The 21,884-nt window shown below is 43.4% G+C and overlaps 1 protein-coding gene across 3 annotated transcripts in view; it reads left to right on the top strand.

Annotated features, from left to right (window-relative positions):
• Positions 1–20,367, top strand: part of LOC141096778 (beta-alanine-activating enzyme-like) — a 90,847-nt gene extending 70,480 nt beyond the window's left edge. For all 3 annotated transcript variants that reach the window (XM_073583582.1, XM_073583583.1, XM_073583581.1), the window contains 2 exons: positions 18,574–18,705; positions 19,886–20,367. In XM_073583582.1, coding sequence (XP_073439683.1) covers positions 18,574–18,705; positions 19,886–20,260 — 507 coding nt within the window. In that variant the 3' untranslated portion in view covers positions 20,261–20,367. The remainder of the gene's footprint in view (positions 1–18,573; positions 18,706–19,885) is intronic.
• Positions 20,368–21,884: the final 1,517 nt, after the last annotated feature.

The raw sequence follows: 21,884 nt of genomic DNA, 5'->3' as shown, positions 1-21,884 counted from the left end.
GGTTCTCTCATCTCTCTCAAAGGTCAGATCTCGGCCTTTTCTGTTTTATTCCAGTATTGCTTCCAGTCTGCGAGTGAGGACTTTCCTTCAGGGGGTCTCCCATGTGGTATCCCCCTATAGAATGCGGTCAGAGGCCTGGGGACCTTATTTTGGTCCTTGGTGCGCTTCATCAGATGCCTTTCAAACCGTTGCAGGACGTCTCGTTGCCAGTTCTGTCTCAGAAAGTCGCCTTTCTTGTCGCTGTGACGTCACAGTGTCGTCTATCAAGCCAAGTCTCGGAGCTGGCCACTCTGTCCTGTCGAGTTCCTTTTCTGATTTTCCACCAGGACACGGTGGTAATTGAACCATGTCCATTCTATTTTTTTCAAGGTGGTCTTGTCTTTCCGCCTTAACGAGGACATTTGTCCTCTTCTCTCCTTTTGTCCAGCACCCGGACATCGGGAAGAATGAGCTCTTTACACTCTGGATGTAGTGAAGACTCTCAGAAAGTACGTCTCGAAGACGGCACTCTTTCGTAGGTCGGACACCCTATTCGTTTTTCCTGTGGGTCTCGGGCAAGGTTTATCCGCTTTAGGGCCACAATAGCCAATGGATTCACTCGGCTATTCAGAATTCCTACCACATCAGAGGCACGCCTATCCCAGCGGGGATTAAGGCACACTCTACTCAGGCAGTGGACGCTTCTTGGGCCATTCGGCATCGGGCGTCGGCAGAACAGGTCTCTAAGACTGCAACTTTGTACAGCTTACGCTCTCAGACTTCTGCACATGCGGCCCTTCACAGATGTATTCTGCAAGCGGTGGTAACCAACCTTAGTCAGTTGGTACATGGGGTTCAATCTGTTATGTGGCTCCCCACCAAGGCACTGCTTTGGGACGTCCTTTGGTCTGTGTCCCCCAATGAGGCGAAGGAGAAATAGGAATTTTTGTGTACTCATCGTAAAATCCTTTTCTCTGAGCCAATCATTGGGGGGCACAGCATCCACCCTGTTAATGGCTTTGTGCTTGTTCTGTAATTTGACATGTTATACTCTTATATGTTGTTAATGATCTCCTGCTGCTTTTGCACTAAACTGGTTCTCTGTGAGCCAGCCTGAGGGTGTATACTGCAGAGGAGGAGCTAACTTTCTTTTGTATTACTTAGTGTCAGCCTTCTGGTGGCAGCAGCATAACACCCCATGGTCTGTGCACCCCAATGAGGCGAAGGAGAAAATTCATTTTCTGGTACAATTTCAGTACATAAAATTCCTTATATTTCTCCTAGAAAATTATTACAGTTACACGATTCATGTTACACACACGTTTATTTCCTTTGTGTGCATTGGAACAACACAAAAAGAAACAGAATAAATGGCAAATTGGACATAATTTCATGCAAAACCCCCAAAATCGACCCTACAAAATTGTTGGCACCTTTCCAAAAATGTGGGTAAAAAACTTTGTTTCAAGCATGTGATGCTCATTCAAACTCACCTGTGGCAAGTAACAGGTGTGGGCAATATGAAAATCACACCGAGCAACAAGACAAAGTTGGTTATACCGCACCAGCAAGTTCTCTCCCAGGCAAAGATTGTAAAGCAGACTGGGGTTTCAATGGGCTGTTCTTGCTCGCTTGATGAAGCATCAATAAATGGATAACAGTGAGGATTGTAGACCCATTTCTCTGTCAAGGGAATTTTTTGAAAGACACATTATACTTACTACCTTTTGATATTGAAAGATGTCCAGCAGTGCCATCAGGTCAGAACTACCAATAACCAGTGGAAATCGGCTACACCCATCTACTGTTCAGAGAAATCTGTCCAGAAGTGGTCTTCATGGAAGAATTGCACATGGAATTAAGGCTCAGTTATGCATGAAAACATAAGAAATGAAGTGGAGAAAAATGGCTGCAGGTGCTCTAGACCATTGAGTCAAAATCTGAACTATCTGGCTGTAACAAAAGGCATTTGTTCAGCAGTGAGCTTGAGACTGGCTCAATAATGGGGGTCTGCATGCCACAGTGAAGCATGGTTGAGAATCCTTGCACATTTTTGGCTACTTTTCAGCAAATGGAGGTGGGAATTTGGTCAGGAATAAATGAGCTGTCCACTACTTTGACAACCTCTTCTCATTCCCCATGTTTGGTCCCCAATAAAATAAAAACACCTGTACTCACTTTCTGTGCCTTGCCATTACAGCGATGTCTGCACTCATCTTTCTGGGGCTCAAATGCTGCTGTTTTGACACGTGAGCCCGACGCCCAATCAGTGCTGGCATCCCTGTCCCTGCCTTCCGATGTATTCGTAATCAAGAAGAAGTGAGTTAGTGGCCGGCTGCAGCTCTCATCCCTCATGATTAGGTATACGTTCGAAGGAAGAGACAGTGAGACCTGGGAACACAAGTGCAGGAACGGCATTGGCACGAGAAGTGAGCATAGCTTTATCAAAGATCACAGCTGTCGGGGTCAGGCTGAACCACCACGCTGTTACCTTTTTGTCACTAACAACTCTCTGCTGCACTCAGTTGTTAGGATAATTACTCAATTGACTGACGATTAACTGAGGAGGCCGCAGGCTGTTTCCACTAATAGACTTGTTATTGGGATACGAACAGTTTGCGTATTGTATATACATCTCTTATTCCAATGCATGTAATATATGTATATACCCCCATTACAGTCACTAACGCCACAATAAAGGCCCCTTTACATTTAGCGATGCATCAGCGATCCTGACCACAATACGACCCGTTCAGGATCGCTGGTGCATCGCTAAATGGTCGCTAGTGAGCTGCCAAACAGGCAGATCTCACTAGCGATGTAGAGATGCTCGGTGGTCGTACTTACCTTTCAGACACGACGATGATCACCGTCTTCCGCCCGCATCCATGTCTCGCTCGTCGGCGCCAGCAGGAAGCCGACGATGAGAAATGGACCAGGCCGATATCGCACGATCAGAGATAACCAGCGGGGGAGCCGGTCGGTGGTAAGTATCACACATAGCGATATCGCTAGCAATATCACTGCTGCGTCACAAAATCGGTGACGCTTTAGCAATATCGCTAGCGATATCGCTATGTGTAAAGCCCCCTTAACCCAAGAAAGATTTATTAGCTGCTGCCATCAATCGTTTAGGCCGATTGGAAGCATTGTTCCAGGTTACGTATGGCTTTCTGGCTTAAATATTATATTTTAATCCTGTGAAAGTCAGTTTTTATTAAAAAAAATAGAAAAATAAAAGATTTGACGAAGGTGACAAAACAATACAGCATACACAATTACATGAAATAGACAGGATTAACAAAAGACTTACGAAACGCTGGTCACACAGATGGCTCAGCTTAGTGGATGGACACAATCCAATTGAAAAACGTCTGGTTAACGTGCATCAGGCCTACACTGGTCATGAGATGTGGCTCCAGTTTCAGAAAATTATGCGATTCCAAACATTCACGATATCTTCACTCCTGACACTCACAAGCATTCAATATCAACGTCCTACCTTATCATGATTTTCCTTTTCATAGCTGACAACAGCCATGCTATGTTGCCTATCTGGACACTATTTGGGGCTGATTGGCATGTCTCACAGTTATGAAAAATATGCATGTTCTTCCCCTATTTGTCCTGAAGTTGAAAATGTCCCATCAATATCGAGTCAATACTAACCCCAACTGTCATAACTGTACATTGGAGACAAAGTCTGGGGAAGTTCTTTCATCATACCAGCTTATCCCGTAAAAAAGCCTGTTTCCCCTCCTTTTATCAAACAAACCCCAGACTTCATGTATTTTCCCAGAAAATATACCAGTCTTTTTTTTTTTTTTTTTTTTTTAAAGTAAAGTAATTTTTATTGAGATTTTCAATACAAAAGGAAAAAAAAGAAAACAACCACCTGCAATAGAGGTACATAAACTTCTAACCCCACTCTCCCCTTCCCCACAATTTACAATCCCCATGCAAACAATATTTATATGATAAAATGGTATGGCTGATTACATATAGCGCCGCTCCCAAAATTGTTACAATAGTACAATGGAAGATTACAAAAACAGGTAATATAAGTCTCAGTTAAAGAGCTGCATATCTGAAGTCTCCTTGTTGTATGCCAGATCAAATTACAATATAATAATCTCTGTCGGAGTCGAATCCTGTTCCACCCCTATGCCATCGTATTAACCCCTTAATGACCACCAATACGTCTTGTAACTGACCTGAGATATAAGAGAATAGCATCCCCATACAGAGGACTATCCAGCAGCTGTTGGCTGTACACTCTAGCTGACAACTTGCTCCATCAGCCACTATCAGTGTTTTCAACATCCAAATCTGTTTAACCCCTTAGATGCTGCTGTCAATAGTGACTACATCATATAAATGGTTAACAGAGTGTGGCTTCTCGCTCTTTATCCCCATCGGCACCCTGATATCATGATTGTGTGGTCCTAATGTTTGCTATGGCAATTTATGACCAAATAGTGGCCTTCAAGTCCGATGGCTGTTGTAACCTGTTCAGAAGTTAGCGTCATTTTGGTGGTAAAAATACACATTTTCATTCCTGACATGCAACTTTGCATTAATTCCTGAAAATCACCAGAAGGGTTATAAACTAGCTGACTGCAGTTTTCAATATGTCAGGAGGTGCTGTTTTTAAAATGGTATCACTTTTGGGGTTTTCCAATATATAGGACCCCTAAAGTCACTTCAAACATGGATAGGTCCCTTAAAAAAAAAAAAAATTTTTGTAAATTTCCTTGAAAAAATGAAAAATTACTGCTACATTTTTAAACCTTTTAAAAGGCAAATAAAATAACATTTTACATATGTTATTTATTAATGTTTTTCTATGGTATGACTATCTTGATTGAAGGGATAATCATTCAAAGTTTGAAAATGGCTAATTTTTTAACATTTTTCTCAAATTTCTGATATTTTTTATAAATAAACACAAAAACATATCAACCTAAATTTACCATTATCATAGAGTATAATGTGTCACGAAAAAAAACCCTCAATCACTGGGATTTGTTGAAGCGTTCCAGAGTTATTACCAGATAAATTGAGACTGGTCAGATTTAAAAAATTTGGCTCCGTCACTAAGGGGTTAAGATAGACCCAACCTGAACCTGGTGAGTTCTCTTGATGCAAGACCAGAATGATCAATTCAACATGCCCATATTTTTTCAAATTTGAGAATAGAATTTCTCTTGCGATATATACCTTTTTCTAAATTGACTAGCCAGTTAATTTTGGTAACATACAGTTGTGGCCAAAAGTATTGACACCCCTGCAATTCTGTCGGATAATACGCAGTTTCTTCCTGAAAATGATTGCAAACACAAATTCTTTGGTATTATCTTCATTTAATTTGTCTTAAATGAAAAAACACAAAAGAGAATAAAGCAAAAAGCAAAACATTGATCATTTTGCACAAAACTCCAAAAATGGGCCAGACAAAAGTATTGGCACCCTCAGCCTAATACTTGGTTGCACAACCTTTAGCCAAAATAACTGCGAACAACCGCTTCCGGTAACCATCAATGAGTTTCTTACAATGCTCTCCTGGAATTTTAGACCATTCTTCTTTGGCAAACTGCTCCAGGTCCCTGATATTTGAAGGGTGCCTTCTCCAAACTGCCATTTTTAGATCTCTCCACAGGTGTTCTATGGGATTCATGTCTGGACTCATTGCTGGCCACCTTAGAAGTCTCCAGTGCTTTCTCTGAAACCATTTTCTAGTGCTTTTTGAAGTGTGTTTTGGGTCATTGTCCTGCTGGAAGACCCATGACCTATGAGGGAGACCCAGCTTTCTCACACTGGGCCGTAAATTATGCTGCAAAATTTGTTGGTAGTCTTCAGACTTAATAATGCCATGCACACGGTCAAGCAGTCCAGTGCCAGAAGCAGCAAAGCAACCCCAAAACATAAGGGAACCTCCGCCATGTTTGACTGTAGGGACCGTGTTCTTTTCTTTGAATGCCTCTTTTTTTCTCCTGTAAACTCTATGTTGATGCCTTTGCCCAAAAAGCTCTACTTTTGTCTCATCTGACCAGAGAACATTCTTCCAAAACATTTTAGGCTTTTTCAGGTAAGTTTTGGCAAACTCCAGCCTGGCTTTTTTATGTCTCGGGGTAAGAAGTGGGGTCTTCCTGGGTCTCCTACCATACAGTCCCTTTTCATTCAGACGCCGACGGATAGTATGGGTTGACACTGTTGTACCCTCGGACTGCAGGGCAGCTTGAACTTGTTTGGATGTTAGTCGAGGTTCTTTATCCAACATCCGCACAATCTTGCGTTGAAATCTCTTGTCAATTTTTCTTTTCCGTCCACATCTAGGGAGGTTAGCCACAGTGCCATGAGCTTTAAACTTCTTGATGACACTGCGCACGGTAGACACAGGGATATTCTGGTCTTTGGAGATGGACTTGTTGCCTTGAGATTGCTCATGCTTCCTCACAATTTGGTTTCTCAAGTCCTCAGACAGTTCTTTGGTCTTCTTTCTTTTCTCCATGCTCAATGTGGTACACACAAGGACACAGGACAGGGGTTGAGTCAACTTTAATCCATGTCAACTGGCTGCAAGTGTGATTTAGTTATTGCCAACACCTGTTAGGTGCCACAGGTAAGTTACAGGTGCTGTTAATTACACAAATTAGAGAAGCATCACTATTTTTTGAACAGTGCCAATACTTTTGTCCACCCTCTTTTTTATGTTTGGTGTGGAATTATATCCAATTTGGCTTTAGGACAATTCTTTTTGTGTTTTTTCATTTAAGACAAATTAAATGAAGATAATAATACCAAAGAATTTGTGTTTGCAATTATTTTCAGGAAGAAACTGAGTATTATCTGACAAAATTGCAGGGGTGTCAATACTTTTGGCCACATCTGTAGAAGTATACTGAGACACCCCATAAATATCCTGCATTTTTTTAACTTTCTCCCATAATTTATGTATTAATAGCAGAGTAGGGAATCCATGTGTTTTTGTACCAAAACCCCCGACTCTAACACTTCGTACAGACTATCTGAGTCGAAGTATTGTTGCAAGAGTTGTCGCTGGGCTCCCCCTCCCCCTGGATCATCCCAACCGCGTATGTGTTGTAACTGTGCTGCCGTGTAGTAAACCCATGGGTTAGGGACAGCCAAACCCCCATTGCATTTTTCTCTTTGCAGAAGTTCCAATATGATCCGTGGAGGTCCTTTACCCCATATTAGCTTTGTAAATAATGAGTTTATCTTATGGAAAAATCTCTGCGAAATCCATTGTGGTGAATTGTGTAGCATATATAGTAATTGAGGCATCCAAATCATTTTGACTAGGTTAGTTCATCCCACCACCGATAAAGGCAAACGTAGCCAGATATCTTTCTTAAGTTTAAACTTAGAAAGAATGTGGAGGAGATTGAGGCTCTCAGTCACTGACCCGTCGGGTAATCTGTACCCCCAAATATTTAATTTGTGAGACCACCCGTAGACCTGAAAAATCACAATTGGATGTATTAGCCGTATTCTCCACCGGTAGAAGTGCTGATTTGTCCCAATTGATTCTCAACCCTGAATATTGCCCAAATTCCTCATGGCCTCTAGCAGCGCATTAAATGCATTAGCCAGAAAAAGCAGTGTGTCGTCGGCATATAAGGCAATCTTTTCCTCTAGTCCCCCTCGTTGAAACCCAGTTATTTTTCGATTGGATCTAATCATTGCTGCCATGGGTTCAATGGCCATAGCGAATAATAGTGGGGATAAGGGGCATCCCTGTCGGGTACCTCTGCCCAAGTGAAACAGTGTAGTGAGATGGCCATGAACTTTAATTCTTGCTTTAGGAGAGCAATATAGGAGCTTTACCCAAGAAATAAATGAATCCCCCAGCCCAAATTTATGTAGCACAGCCCAAAGAAACTCCCACTCAATAGAATCAAAGGCCTTAGCGGCATCAAGAGAGCAAACTACTCTATCTCCTGAGTTGTCGGCCGGTAATTGTATATTAAGATATAACTGTCGAATATTTACTGCTGTTGATCTGGAGGGCATAAATCCTAATTGATCTGTATGGATTAGGGAAGATATTACTCTGTTCAGTCTGGTGGCTAATACCTTGGCAATAATTTTAATATCTGTAGGCAATAGAGAGATAGATCTGTAAGAATCAGGCAATAAAGGATCTTTGTCTGGTTTAAGGATAACTACAACTAGAGCCCCCCTGAAAGGTCTTAAGGAGCTGGGGAAGTAAGAAATTTCCAAACTTTTTATAAATTTTCGCAGGTATGCCATCTGAACCCGGTGATTTATTATTGGGCATAGAGGCGACCGCGTCTTGTAATTTTTCCAACTGTAATGGACTATTTAAATAAATCCTGTCCGTGTCTGAAAGTGTGGGCAGTGAAATACCATCTATGTATGACATTATTTGTTCTTTATTACACTGCAACTTAGAGCTGTAAAGCTTTTTATAAAATTCTGAGAAAATTGTTAAAATTTTGTCTGGACTATTAACTAGTGCTCCATTTTGATCCTTGAGTGCTCCAATAAATGTATTCCCCCTCTGTGCCCTAGAAATTACTGCTAAGAGGTGGCCTGCCTTCTCCCCTTCAAAAAATCTGTGCTGTGATAATAGTCTCTTGTTATTAGCCCTTTCTTTAATGTGAGAGTCATACGCCTTTTGTGCCTCCTTCCACTCCAGTAAATCTCGTGATTCCCCTGTAGATATGTATTTATGCTCTGTCGCCTGGACTCATTCCCTAAAAAATACTCCAAACTGATTAGACTTAGTCTGGATCTGCTGACCACCTGAATTAAAGTCCCTCTCAAACAGTCTTTCATAGCATCCCATATCATATTAAGCGATACTTCACCAGTACTATTTTCTTGAAAACAGTGTTTGAGGGCAAGCGAGATCGGCTCTATGTCTACAATCTGTAACCAAAATGGGTTGAACGACCATAAATTACAAGAGAGACCCAAACCCGTTAGGAGGTTAAGACTAGTTAGTATGGGAGAGTGATTAGATAGTACTCTGGGTAAGTATACAATTATGTCCATCATGTGCAATATTTCTTCCGAGCCCAGGGCCAAGTCTATTCTAGATAAAGTATTATGCATTTTTGAATAGCATGAGAACTGCTTAGACTTAGGATTTTTAATTCTCCACAGATCTAACAAGAGTTAAGCCACCATCTCCTCAAATTTAGAAATAGGGTGATGTTCTAAGCTTGCATCCACATTGTGCTTATCCAGGTATGGGTGAATGATATTATTGAAATTCCCCATTCACATCACCGGGACCCCAGGAGTTTTCCCAATAATACCGGCTATTATATTCATGATAGTATTGTTGAAAGTGGAGGAATATATACTATTATCAATAACAATTCCTTATTGAAAACTTTACAATGAATACATACATATCTACCCTCTTGGTCTATTGTAGATGCAATCAATTCAAAAGGGAGAGACCTATGGACCAAAATACTGACTCCTCTACATTAGAATACCGCATATATGTTGAGTGATACCCATAGCTCATCCATGCACGATTCATGAATGATATTTTATCTTGTTCTAGATGAGTCTCCTGTAGGCACACAATTGCAGGAAAATGGGGTCTAATATAATCCATAACTGCCGCCCTTTTAGTAGCATCCCCCAGACCACGAACGTTCTATGAAAGAAAGTTGATTTTGCCCGTCATTACTGTGAGACATATAAATGATGTAAGAAAATATAACTATCAGGTGGATCCCACCTGTTCCTGTCATCTGAGAGCAGCACTAAGATCAGCAGCACATAGAAGTTATAAAAGAAAAACCCAGTTGGAACAACAACCACCATACCCCTTCCCACCCTTACCCACCCTACAAACTGCAACCGCAACATGACAAAAAAGTCAAAGTGAGAGCACCAGTCCATCCTGAAGCCGCAGAACGGAGCCGAGCCTACAGTTCTGAAAACAGGAAATGAAGCAATATGAATTTAAAGAGATCCACCGGGACCAAGTAATGAATAGCAAAGTAGACAGTCCACTGGACCATAGTGGTTATGTTATAATGTCAATGGCCAAACTGATGATCGTAGATGACATATGCCATAACAAATATATTTCAGCGTCGCTGTTCTTGTCTAAGCCGTTGTTGATTCATGTCCAGCCAATGTAAAGTATCTTTAGGCTTTTCAAAAAAGAATGTTTTATTCCAAGCTGCCACTCTGAGCCTAGCCGGATACAGCATAGCGTATGAAACTTGCAAATTCCTCAGGTGCCTTTTCACATACATAAATTGAGCTCTCCTTTTGGATATTTCAACGGAGTAATCAGGAAAAAATGATATTCTGTGGCCATCTACCATTATAGAATCTTTATTTCTGGTCGCCCTCAGGATGGCATCCCGGTCTTTGTAGTGGAGTAATTTCATTAAAACTGGTCGTGGGGGAGCTCCCGGCGGGAGGGATCTGGTAGGAACCCTATGGACTCATTCCACAGCATAAAGAGAGGACAGGACCTCAGCACCAAAAATTTGGTGAATGCATTTCACAAAGAATTCAGTCGGATTAGTTCCTTCTGTTTTCTCTGGCACCCCGATGACTCTTACATTATTTCTTCTTAGCTTGTTTTCTAGGTCATCAGCCTTGTTAAATAGAGCTGACAGTTGCTGCTCGGGAAACTTGCGATATCTGTGGCATTTTATCTTCAAGGTCACTAATCCTCCCTTCTGAGGCTGCCATGTGATCATTACCTTTCTGGAGGCCCTGCCTCATGCCAGAGATTTCCTCTTTAATTTGGCCCATTTGAGTACTGAAGGATGACATGACTGTGCCATAATGATTTACAGCAGTTAGGATGTCCTTCAGTGTATGCTCTGTACTCTGTTGGAATGTGGTTGAGATTGCAGGATTGACCTGTGTACAAGAATGCAGTGGATGGGAGCTAGCACTACTCCCCTCATTCTCCCTTATGGCATCTTGGGAGTTAATCTGTGTGGAGTCGGATATCTCCTGCAGCTGTTTGTATGGGGCCTGGAAGATCTTATCTGATCCCCTGGCGTACTCTGCCAGCTTCCCTGCTGCGTGTATGGCCACCGCCCTCCCTTTCTGGGTACCTGGAGTGGACGCCGCAACGCCATCTTGGAAGTCTCCTTGTTTTCCCACCGCTGCCACTTTTGACTTTTTGCTTGCTCCCCCCCGCCATGAGACCGCCTTCTGTGGGTACCGATGCGAGCAGGATAAACTCCGGAGGTAATGTGGCTGTAAATTAACTCCGTTATGGCCCAGTGGAGTTCAGGATGAATTATAGGTCCAAGAGCGCTCCCTCCCTGCATCTGCTCACATCCTCAGCCAGGCCACGCCCCCCAAAAATATACCAGTCTTAATTACCTATCCACACCAGGGAATCTGGGCTTCAAACGAAGTTTTAAATAGTTTTACTACTTCTTACAGTAGCTACCATTTTCTTTTACCCCATTTGTCAACTGTGTAATTCTACTTCAAGTAGTATCGTGGATTGTAAGCTCTTTCTCCTACTGGACTTTGTGTGAGATAGGGGGTAAATGCCCCCTCACTGGAGAGCCCTTATCAATTTAAACTTTTTTCTATGACCATGGTGTGTTATTTTATCGTGGGTCAAACATTGGGAGTGAGAAGGGGATGTCCTAGTAGTGGACAACCCCTTTTAATGGTGTCCTCAATCCTGAGAAATACAGATACCTCTCCATCATGGAATACAATCCAGGAGGCATCTGAACGGCTCCAAATTTATTCTACGGCAAGACATCGACCCCTAACATACATCCAATGCCATTAAGAACTATTTTCAGGATCAAAAAAATGAGTCATGGAAGTGATAATATGGCCCCCACAGAGCTCTGATCTCAACATCAACAAGTTTGTGTGGGATTACAGGAAGATGTATGCAAGCCTACATCCAGAGAAGATCAGTGGTTAGTTCTCCATGATGTTTTTAACAACTTCCCTACCGAATTCCTTCAAAATCTATGTGTAAGTGTATCTAGAAGAATTGATGCTGTTTTGAAGCGTAGTCACACCAAATATTGATTTGATTTAGATTTCTCTGTTTATTCACTTTGCTTTTTGGTAATTGATAAAAAAACTGTTAATGCTATATTTGTTTATATCTTTGTAGCTTTTTTTTCCCCACATTTGCCTAAAACATTGCACATTAATGTATATATGAGAGTCCAGCTGATGGTTAGCAGAAAAAAATGTTGGGAGTCATTAAGATTTCTATTGTAAAATATTTAAAGAAAATGCGGCACTCACCAAGTTGAAAATAAATTCATTAGTCCTTTATTCCACAATTCAGGACATGGATGGCAAATTGGACATGCGGGTTATAAAGGCATGTGGGGAGAAAGAGTGGACTACGGTCGTTTCCCGTGTAATCGCTTCAACGGGTCCAGGTGAGTAATTTCCTTCGTGAGGGTTTGACCATATAAAATATGCATAATGAAGCACATGTGATAAATACTGTGAAACAACATTAGTTTTGTGCATGCAACATTATTTATAATTACATTCTATTGCAGATGCCAACAAAATTATTATTATAGAAAAATAGATCTAATCTGTCATTTAATTTAATGGGACCTTGCGCATTGGTTTTCGTGATCCACTTAGCTTCATGCCTAAGTAAACTTTTATTGTGGTCACCACCTTGAGATGGACAGTTAAACACTTCAAGACCCGCAAAGAGGTTATCCGTTATCTGTGTTGAATGAAGCACATAATCGAGTGGCTAATCCCAAGTGGAATTTTTTTATAAAAATCAAAAAAATAATAAAATTAAAAATTAATCTGCAAAAGAACCACATAAGTTCATTTTCAACTTAAAACACAGTCCAATAGAAAAAAATATCCATTCTGTTAATCAAAAAAACTGAAATTTTTGCAAAGAATTGGTTCCTTAGAGCCTCAATTCTCGTATCGGAGAAACCAGAATATAGGAAATATATTAGTTCACAACTGACTACTGCCCATTGAAAATCATTGGCTAGAAGTAAACGGTTCAAAAGGGAATTTTAAGTGCAGATATTGTCCAAGTTCCCATCTGCATATTACTACCAGCCCATTACGTATTGGATTTATTTTACATCAAATCTCAGATTTTATATCTTGCAAAACCAAATTTCTAGTATATATTTTATTCTGTCCTTTTTTTCTACATAGAAAAAACAAGAAGACCTTTAAAAACTAGATTTCGAGAGCATTATTGGTCAATCATCTCAGGAATGGGTCCACTAAGACTTATAAGTGTATGTGCACATGTTGTGGATTCTGCTGCGGATTTTTCCGCTGGGATTTTGCGAAATCCGCAGGTAAAATGACTTGTTTTACCTGCGGATTTAGTGCAGATTTACTGCGAATTTTCTGCAGTTTTTGTGTGGATTTCACCTGCGGATTCCTATAATGGAAGAGGTGAAATAACGCTTCGGAATCCGCACAAAGAATTGACATGCTGCGGATTCAAAACCGCAGCAAATCTGGGCGGAAAAATCATGTGCATAGTGTTTTTTATTTTACATTGACTATAATGGTGCTGTACACCGCAGGAGAATCTGCTGCGGATCCGCAACGTGTGCACAGACCCTTAGACATGTGCAAGAAAAACATAATTCTGATCCCAAGACCTTGCGATTTGAGGGTTTTGAAGTGGTTAACGGTCCACTGTAATTACTAAAATAATGTTGTATGCACAAAATTAATGTTTTACAGTATTTATCACGTGTTTAATTATGCATTTTTTGTATGGTCAAATCCTTATAAAGGAAATTACTCACCTGGACCCGTTGAAGCGATTACATGCGAAATGGCCGTAGTCCACTCTTTCTCCCCTCATGCCTCCATAACCTGCACGTTCGATTTGCCATCCATATTCCGAATTGTGGAATAAAGGACTTATGAATTTCTTTTCAATATGGTGAGTGCCGCATTTTACTGTTAGGGTAGTGAGAATCTGGAATTCCTAGCCTGAGGAGGTGGTGATGGCGAACTCAGTCGAGGGGTTCAAGAGAGGCCTGGATGTCTTCCTGGAGCGTAACAATATTGTATCTTACGGTTATTAGGTTCTTTAGAAGGACGTAGATCTGGGGAATTATACTGATGGAATATAGGCTGAACTGGATGGACAAATGTCTTTTCTTTATCGCTTCATTGGGGGACACAGGTAACCATGGGTGTATGCTGCTGTCGCTTGGAGGCTGACACTAGGCAAAAACAGGAAAAATATCTCCTCCTCTGCAGTATACACCCACCGACAGGCACAAATTACCCCAGTTTAAGCTTAGTTGTCTGTAGGAGGCGGACTTGGATTTGCTGCTAGATCTGCATTTTCCCTTGCAGGTTCCTTGTTTGTGTTTATTAATCTTTTTCCTTTTGTCTTTCAGATTCATCTTTCTAGGGTAACAGGGAGTAATTTCTCACCCTGTTTTCCCATATGTATGCGACCGAGAGAGCAGTGTGGTGTCACCCACATTGCCCACTCTCGGACCTGCATGCACGACTTTTTCCCCTGTCACCCTTGCGGGTGTTTCAGGGTGATTCCCGGTGTTCAGTCCTTGTCTTTTCCCCTCCTCACCCCTTTCCTCGGAGAGAACTAAGAGGAAGACGGTGGTCACCAGCGGTATCCTCCCCCCTTCTTGTAAGGGGTTGATGCTGTCTTCTGCACCGTCTAGAGATGGTGCGGGAAGGAGGATACCCAATGCCAGTGATCCTCTCACACCCGAGGGCTCCTGATGTGATCCTCATTTGTGAAGAGGAATCGTGGACCAACCTGCCAGGGATGTATGTATCCTCCCCCGCAGCGGCACAGGCAGTACCCGTTACATTCTTGTCCCTTAACTGGGACAGGGCGCTTTTAGCAACCATGGCCTTTCTCAACTATTCCCCTTCTTCCCTGGCAGCGCAGGCAGAACCCCTTTAATTTTTTGTTCCTTAACAGGGACCGGGTGCCTTTAAAGGGAATCTGTCACCTTTTTTTGGCCTATGAGCTGCTGGCACCGCCATCATGGGCTTATCTGCAGCATTCTGTAATGCTGTAGATAAGCCCCCGATGTAACCTGAAAGATAAGAAAAAAGTTAGATTATACTCACCCCGGCGTCCAGTCCGGCGCCTCCCATCTTCATACGATGCCGTCCTCTTCTTTCCTTCCTGTCGCAGAGCCTGCGCAGGCGCACTGCTCTGCCCTGTTGAGGGCAGAGCAGAATACTGCAGTGCGCAGGTGCCTAACCTCTCCCTGCGCCTGCGCACTGCAGGACTCTGCTCTGCCCTCAACAGGGCAGAGCAGTGCGCCAGCGCAGGAGCCACGCTAGGAAGGAAAGAAGAGGACAGCATCGTATGAAGATGGGAGGCACCGGACGGTGACACCCATCCGTTTCAGGCCTTCCCTGTTACACACGGGTAATCATACCTGTTCCCCGGAACGAACGGGTTTTAGGGTTCTACTCCAATTTTTTTCTTAGTCCCGAAGAAAGTTAGATTGCTCTGTTTGTTTTTGGACCTCAAGCGATTCAACTGTCACGTTCAGATCTGTCTTTTCAGGATGGAGTCCCTACATTTGGTAATCACCTCCATGGAACCGGGAGAGTTTTTGTTCTGTAGACGTTCCGGATACTTATCTTCACATTCCTGTTTGTGTAAAGCATCAGAGATTCTTACAGTTTGCAACCCAGGAGGATCACTATCAGTTCTCAGCTCTTCCCTTCAGCCTGACCTCAGACACCAGAATATTCTCTAAAATCAGGGCAGTGGTCATGGCCATCCTTCGCTCCAAAGAATTCCTTACTTGGACGATCTTCTGATCAATAGGCCGTCCTGCCAAGACTGCGACCTGAGTCTTCAGACCACCTTGGACTCTCTGGTCTGCCTTGGTTGGATTGTCAGCAGAGAGAAGTTCTCCCTGACCCCAGCTCAGCACCTAGTGTTTCTGGGCTTGAGGTTCGACACGGCCTAAACCCGCACTCTAAAGCGACCGGCTTATCTTCCCCTGCGGTCCTGCATGAGAGGTCTGGGGAAGATGATTGCCACCATGGAACCGGTGCCTTTTGACCAGTTCCATACCTATCCTCTTCAGCTGGCTCTCTTGTCGGCTTGGGACAAGAGGTTCGTCTCTCTAGACCGACCTGTGCTTCTGCCTCTCAAGGTGATGCATTTTTTACCTGGTGAACACTATCAGCATCAGTCCTACGAGGCAAGTCCTTCCTTCCCTCCGATGGCAGTTCATCACCTCTGACGCCAGTCTTCACGGGTGGGGAGCAGTCTTCATCAGCGTAGGGTCGCTGGAGCGCCCAAGTAGCCGCTCTCCCCATCAATCTCCTGGAGATCAGGGCAATTTTTCTTTGCCCTTCGCCGCTGGTAGACCCTCCTCGCAGGCCAGCCGGTCCTCATACAGTCGGACAACGCCACTGCCGTGGTTTTCATGAACTGTCAAGGTGGGACTTGAAGCAAGCAGGTTATGGTACAGGTAACCAGGATTCTGCAACGGGCAGCCAATTCTTTGAGCCGTCATTCGGCCCTGTCACTTTCTCCAGATATGCCAGAAATGGGCACACCGGATGTTGTCCTAATGGCGTCTCAGATGAGCCATATGCTTCCTCAGTACGTAACCATGTCCTGGGATCCTTAGCCATTGGTTGCGATGCTCTGGTACTCCCGTAGTTACATTTCCAATTGCCTTTTCTTTTTCTGTCCCTCCCCTTGATTCTGAGAATCTTGAAAAAGTTAAAGGGAGAAGGGATTCCAGTAATCCTGATGGCTCCAAACTGGCCAAGACAGGCCTGGTTCCCAGAGCTGGTGAACATGCTCATGGATGCTCCCTGGAGGCTTCCAGACCATCCTGATCTTCTTTCGCAAGGCCCTCTCTTCCACCAGAGGTCATAGTCTCTAAGTTTAACGACATGGCTGTTGAGGCCTAGTTCTGAGAGAGGCTGTTTTTTTTTCCCATCAGGTCATTCAGACCATGATTTGGACGAGAAAGCCGGCATCCTCGCGTATCTACCACATATACTGGAAGACCTTCTTCCGGTGGTGTGAGGACAACTATTTGGTTCCTATGTCCTTTTCCCTTCCTTCCATCCTTGGTTTTTCGACAACGGGTCTTGACTCGGGTCTATCTCTCAGTACTCTTAAGGGGCAATTTTCCGCTCTGTCAATTCTTTCCCAATGGGATCTGGTGTCTTGTGCCCAGGTAAAGACCTTTCTTCAAGGAATCTCCCACCTTGCACCTCCTTATCATTCCCCTATAGATCCATGGGATCTTAACTCCAGCGCGCTCCTTTTTTTGAGCCCATTCAGGACATTCCATTTTATCTTCTTAGTTACTGTTACGGCCATCAGGGGATTTTCTGTGTTGGTGGCATTATCCTGCTGTTCTCCGTTCCTGATTCTACATCAGGACAAGGTAGTTATCAGACCTGTTCGTTCCTTTGTACCTAAGGTGGTCTTTTCATTTCACATTAATGCAGACATTGTCCTTCCTTCTTGGGCAGTTTGTCACCAGGCCTCGGCTTTACAGATTGTAAGGCCGCGACCTGGTCATCTTTGCACACCTTCGGGAGGTTTTACGGAGTTCATACTCATGCCTTGTCCGATGCAGGCCTAGGAAGGTAAGGTGCTGCAGGCAGCGGTTACGCATCGGCCGACCTAAGTCTGTTTCTTTAATTGCATTCTTTCTGTTCCCACCCTTGGGAACTGCTTTAGGACGTCCCATGGTTACCTGTGTCCCCCCAATGAAGCGATAACTAAAGAAGGATTTTTTTGTACTCATCGTAAAATCTCTTTCTTGGAGCCTTCATTGGGGGACACAGCACCCTCCCTAATTGCTTATACCATTATTAGACCGAAGTGTCTTTGTTCTTGGGTTGGTCCATATGTTGAGTTTTGGTTTCTTCTCCTACTGCTTTAGCACTAACTGAGGTACTTTGTGCCTGTCGGTGGGTGTATACTGCAGAGAGGGAGTATGAGTAAGGACCCTCTAGTCCGAAACGCGTAAGCGTCTGTCACATTGGTGAACCATATGTTTTTTATGCATCTATTCTGTTTTTAATCAATTTTTTTTGGAATAAAGTCTTTTGATTTTAACCATCCTTTGGTCGAAGTTGCTGGAACATCTCCCAAGTATTGCAGAGAGGGAGGCTATTCCTTTTTTTGCCTAGTGTCAGCCTCCTAGCAACAGCAGCATACACCCATGGTTACCTGTGTCACCCAATGAAGGCTCCACCAGTCGATGAACTGCTATACTTCAGAAACACAGGTTCTATTATCTCCACGTGTGATTTAGGTTTTCTGCTAGTGCTGCTCTCCCCCTTTTTTCTTTGCTTGATAAGGTTTATATTGTATCTTGGTAAAAATTAAATATTAGCGAATGGGACCATAGATAAATGTGAACCCTCAAAGACATGAAAGATGTAAGAAATTAGACCCCCATGGATACGCGCATTGTATTTTAGTTGTGATTGACTTAGTTCCATAGTCCTTTGTAATATATTACTAATTACATCAATGATTCACAATTTGGTAATGGAGTATAGACTGAGAGTAATTGTAGTATTTCTCCTTGTCCTGAGTTACTGTATATTGTATTGTTATAGGTCAAAGGAACAACTGTATGGAAGGCTGACATAGGAAAACCCTTGTTTTCGTCACCATTATGTAACCAGAATCAGGTTTTCCTTGGCTGTGTGGATGCAGATTTCTACAGCTTCAGTCACATGGGTGAAAAGGTGAGAAACACAGTGATGAGGGATACAAGAGAAGATATGGATTCCAGGCATGCTAATGAAAGCCAACAGGGCAACAATGAATGTATGTAACATGAATCATCAGGTATTTGTCTGTGTAGGGAAAACAGTAAGGATTCATCAAGTGTTAACCACACCCCCCTCAAAAAACAAATCCCTTTATTGTAAAAAGGGAATTGCCAGAATTTTCATAAAATAAAAATTGTGAATTCTCGGTAGTGGCACCTTTTCAATGACTACGTGGAAAAATATACCTACTGGCTAATACCAAGCAAAGGTATTTTTTCCAGTAGCAGAATTTTCATAATACCCAGTGTCTGTACGCCCCATGTTATTTTAAAGGAGTTGTTTTACCATGGATAACCACTTTGCTGCATTATCTGGCACCTCTGGAAAAGAGGTAATCAATTGATAACGCGAGTGACTCTCCGTTCTATCTCATAGAGTAGCGGGATGCCACTATGGCAGCCATAACCCTCCAATAGGGCAATTTGACAGGGATTAACAAGACAGCCCTTTTAATAAATTGTGGTTTTTAATTTCTGAAACACTGTAAAAAAGATGTTAGTGAATTTGAGAAAGTGAATTCCAGTTTTCCATGTCCTATTCACTCCCCTCGAATAGGTTTCCTGAGGTGTCCATGTTAGTAAACCCCTCCATTCCCAATGAAATAACATTATGGGAGTAGCGATCCCCTCTTTAAAATAGAGGCATAGACCCCGCTTTTGCCAAAAACCAACGTACCTACTTTATATCCAAGGCAATCGAGCCACCACTTGTCTTGACTGGCAAAAGGCTTGATTTAATAGACCTAGGGCTCCATTAGAGGCTTTGGACAGATAATCTATATGCTCTCCTTAAGAGATGATGTGAATCAATTTAAGAGGCCTTCATCCATTACATCAGTAATCTGCTGGCCTGTCATCACACCATCTATGGGTCATGCCACAGCATTGATGTAATGCCAGGCCAGAAAATCCTAAGAGGAGCTAGAGATGAGGTAGGAGACAGCTCTCAGGGATTCCGTCCAGTGGCTACACATTACTGACGTGGCCACTGGATCAGGACCTGCTAATCAATTTGTGCCATCTATAGAGGAAGAAATGAAATTAAAAGTAATTTGTAATAAAATGCTAATTTCGTACTATGATCTTTTTTTCAGCTTTGGAAGATCTCTACTGAAGGGCCTATTTTCTCCTCTCCTTGTGTCTCCACCCTCTCCGAGCACATCACATTTGGCTCACATGATGGCTACATCTATTGCTGTAGTGCTGAGGCTGAAATATTATGGAGATTCAAAACCAGCTCCCGAGTATATGCAACACCATTTACATTTCCCAACCCACACTCTGGAAACACTGAGTTGCTGGCGGTCGCTTCTACAGATGGGAATTTGTGGATTTTAGATGCTGACTCTGGACTTCTCATCAGTCAGCATGCACTGGCAGGAGAGATATTTTCTTCCCCGGTGGTGTATGGCTGCCAGCTGGTTATTGGATGCAGGAACAATTATGTTTACTGTTTTGATCTGATCTGAAATGCAAAATGATTTGTAGAGATTTAGGTTTGAGCTTCACATGGATCGCCTGTGTATGTTTGGCTAGTTCCCTTTGCAAAAGAAAGTTGCAAACATCTTTCACAAGATATTGTATGATTTTTTTCTCCTTCGTCTCTTTGGGGGACACAGATACTGTGGGTGTATGCTTCTGCCGCTAGGAGGCTGACACTAAGTGAAAAAAAGAGGTTAGCTCCTCCTCCGCCGTATACACCCTCGCCGCTATTGCGGGCGGAAATCAGTTCAGTGCCAAAGCAGTAGGAGGACAACAAAATCGGCGTTAATACAGGTACAACATGTCCAAAACACCACCCTTACATCAAATTAGTAAATGCATATAAATTTAAACAAAACAAGAGCCAACTGGCTAATAGGGTGGGTGCTGTGTCCCCCAATGAGCGTCTCGGAGAAAAGGATTTTACGGAGAGTTATCACAAAAATCCATGTTTCTCCTTCGCCTCATTGGGGGGACACAGATACTGTGGGACGTCCTAAAGCAGTCCCTGGGTGGGAGATTGACTCACCGATCCAAGCTACATGCACCTCTTGTTTAAAGGTGCGCCACTGCTGCTTGGAGAATCCTTCTACCCAGGCTCGCATCCGCCGAGGCCTGATCATGGATATTATAATGTTTGGCAAATGTGTGCATGCTGGACCAGGTTGCTGCCTTGCACCGTCGAAGCCTGGTGCCGAAGCGCCCAAGAGGCGCCCACTGCCCAAATAGAGTGCGCTATGATCCCTGCTGGAATCGCCGTGCCTCTAATGCGGTAGGACTCCTGAATAGTCAAACGAATCCATCTGGCTATGATCGGGGAGCATGAACAGCGTGTCCGTCTGACGAAAGGGTGCCATCCTCGACCCGTACCTCCGGAGGGCTCTTACCAGGTCTAACGTGTGAAGAGCCTTTTCCACACGGTGCGTCGGTGCTGGACAACCTCTTCATTAATGTGAAAAGAGGACACGACTTTCGGCAGAAAAGGAGGGGCTAGTCTGAGCACCACCTTATCCTTATGGAAAATGAGGAACGGGGCTTGGCAGGATAGGGCTGCCAGTTCTGAAACCCGCCTGATAAAAGTGATGGCCACTAGGAACACCTCTTTCCAGGAATGGTACCTCAAGGAGATATCCTGAAGCGGTTCAAATGGAGCTTCCTGCAGAACACTTAGGACCAGGTTAAGGTCCCAAGCGTCCATAGGCGCCTTATAGGGAGGTACCAAGTGGGAGACTCCCTGGATGAAAGTTTTCACCTGCAGATTGGTAGCAATTCTGCTCTGGAACAGGACGAATAATGCCGATATTTGTCTCCTGAGGGAACTTGGGGCCAAGCCCGAGTCTAGGCCCGACTGGCGAAAACTCAAGATGTTGGAATCTCAGCGGAGAAACACCGCGGCCTTGACACCAAGCAAAGAACACCTTCCAGGTGTGGTGGTAAATTCGTGCTGAAGCAGGCTTCCGGGTGCTAATCATTGTAGCGACCACCTTCCTCCCGAACCCTGCCTGGGTTAGAATCCAAGATTCAACGGCCATGCCGTCAAACACAGGGCCCCTGAGTTCGGGTGGCAAATCGGCCCTTGAGAAAGTACATCTGGGCGCTCTGGCAAGCGCC

This window comes from Dendrobates tinctorius, unplaced genomic scaffold, assembly GCF_039654945.1.
Source record: "Dendrobates tinctorius isolate UK_male_01 unplaced genomic scaffold, ASM3965494v1 ptg000079l, whole genome shotgun sequence".
Classification (NCBI taxonomy): Eukaryota; Metazoa; Chordata; class Amphibia; order Anura; family Dendrobatidae; genus Dendrobates; species Dendrobates tinctorius.
This window is presented reverse-complemented; position numbering and strand designations above follow the sequence as displayed.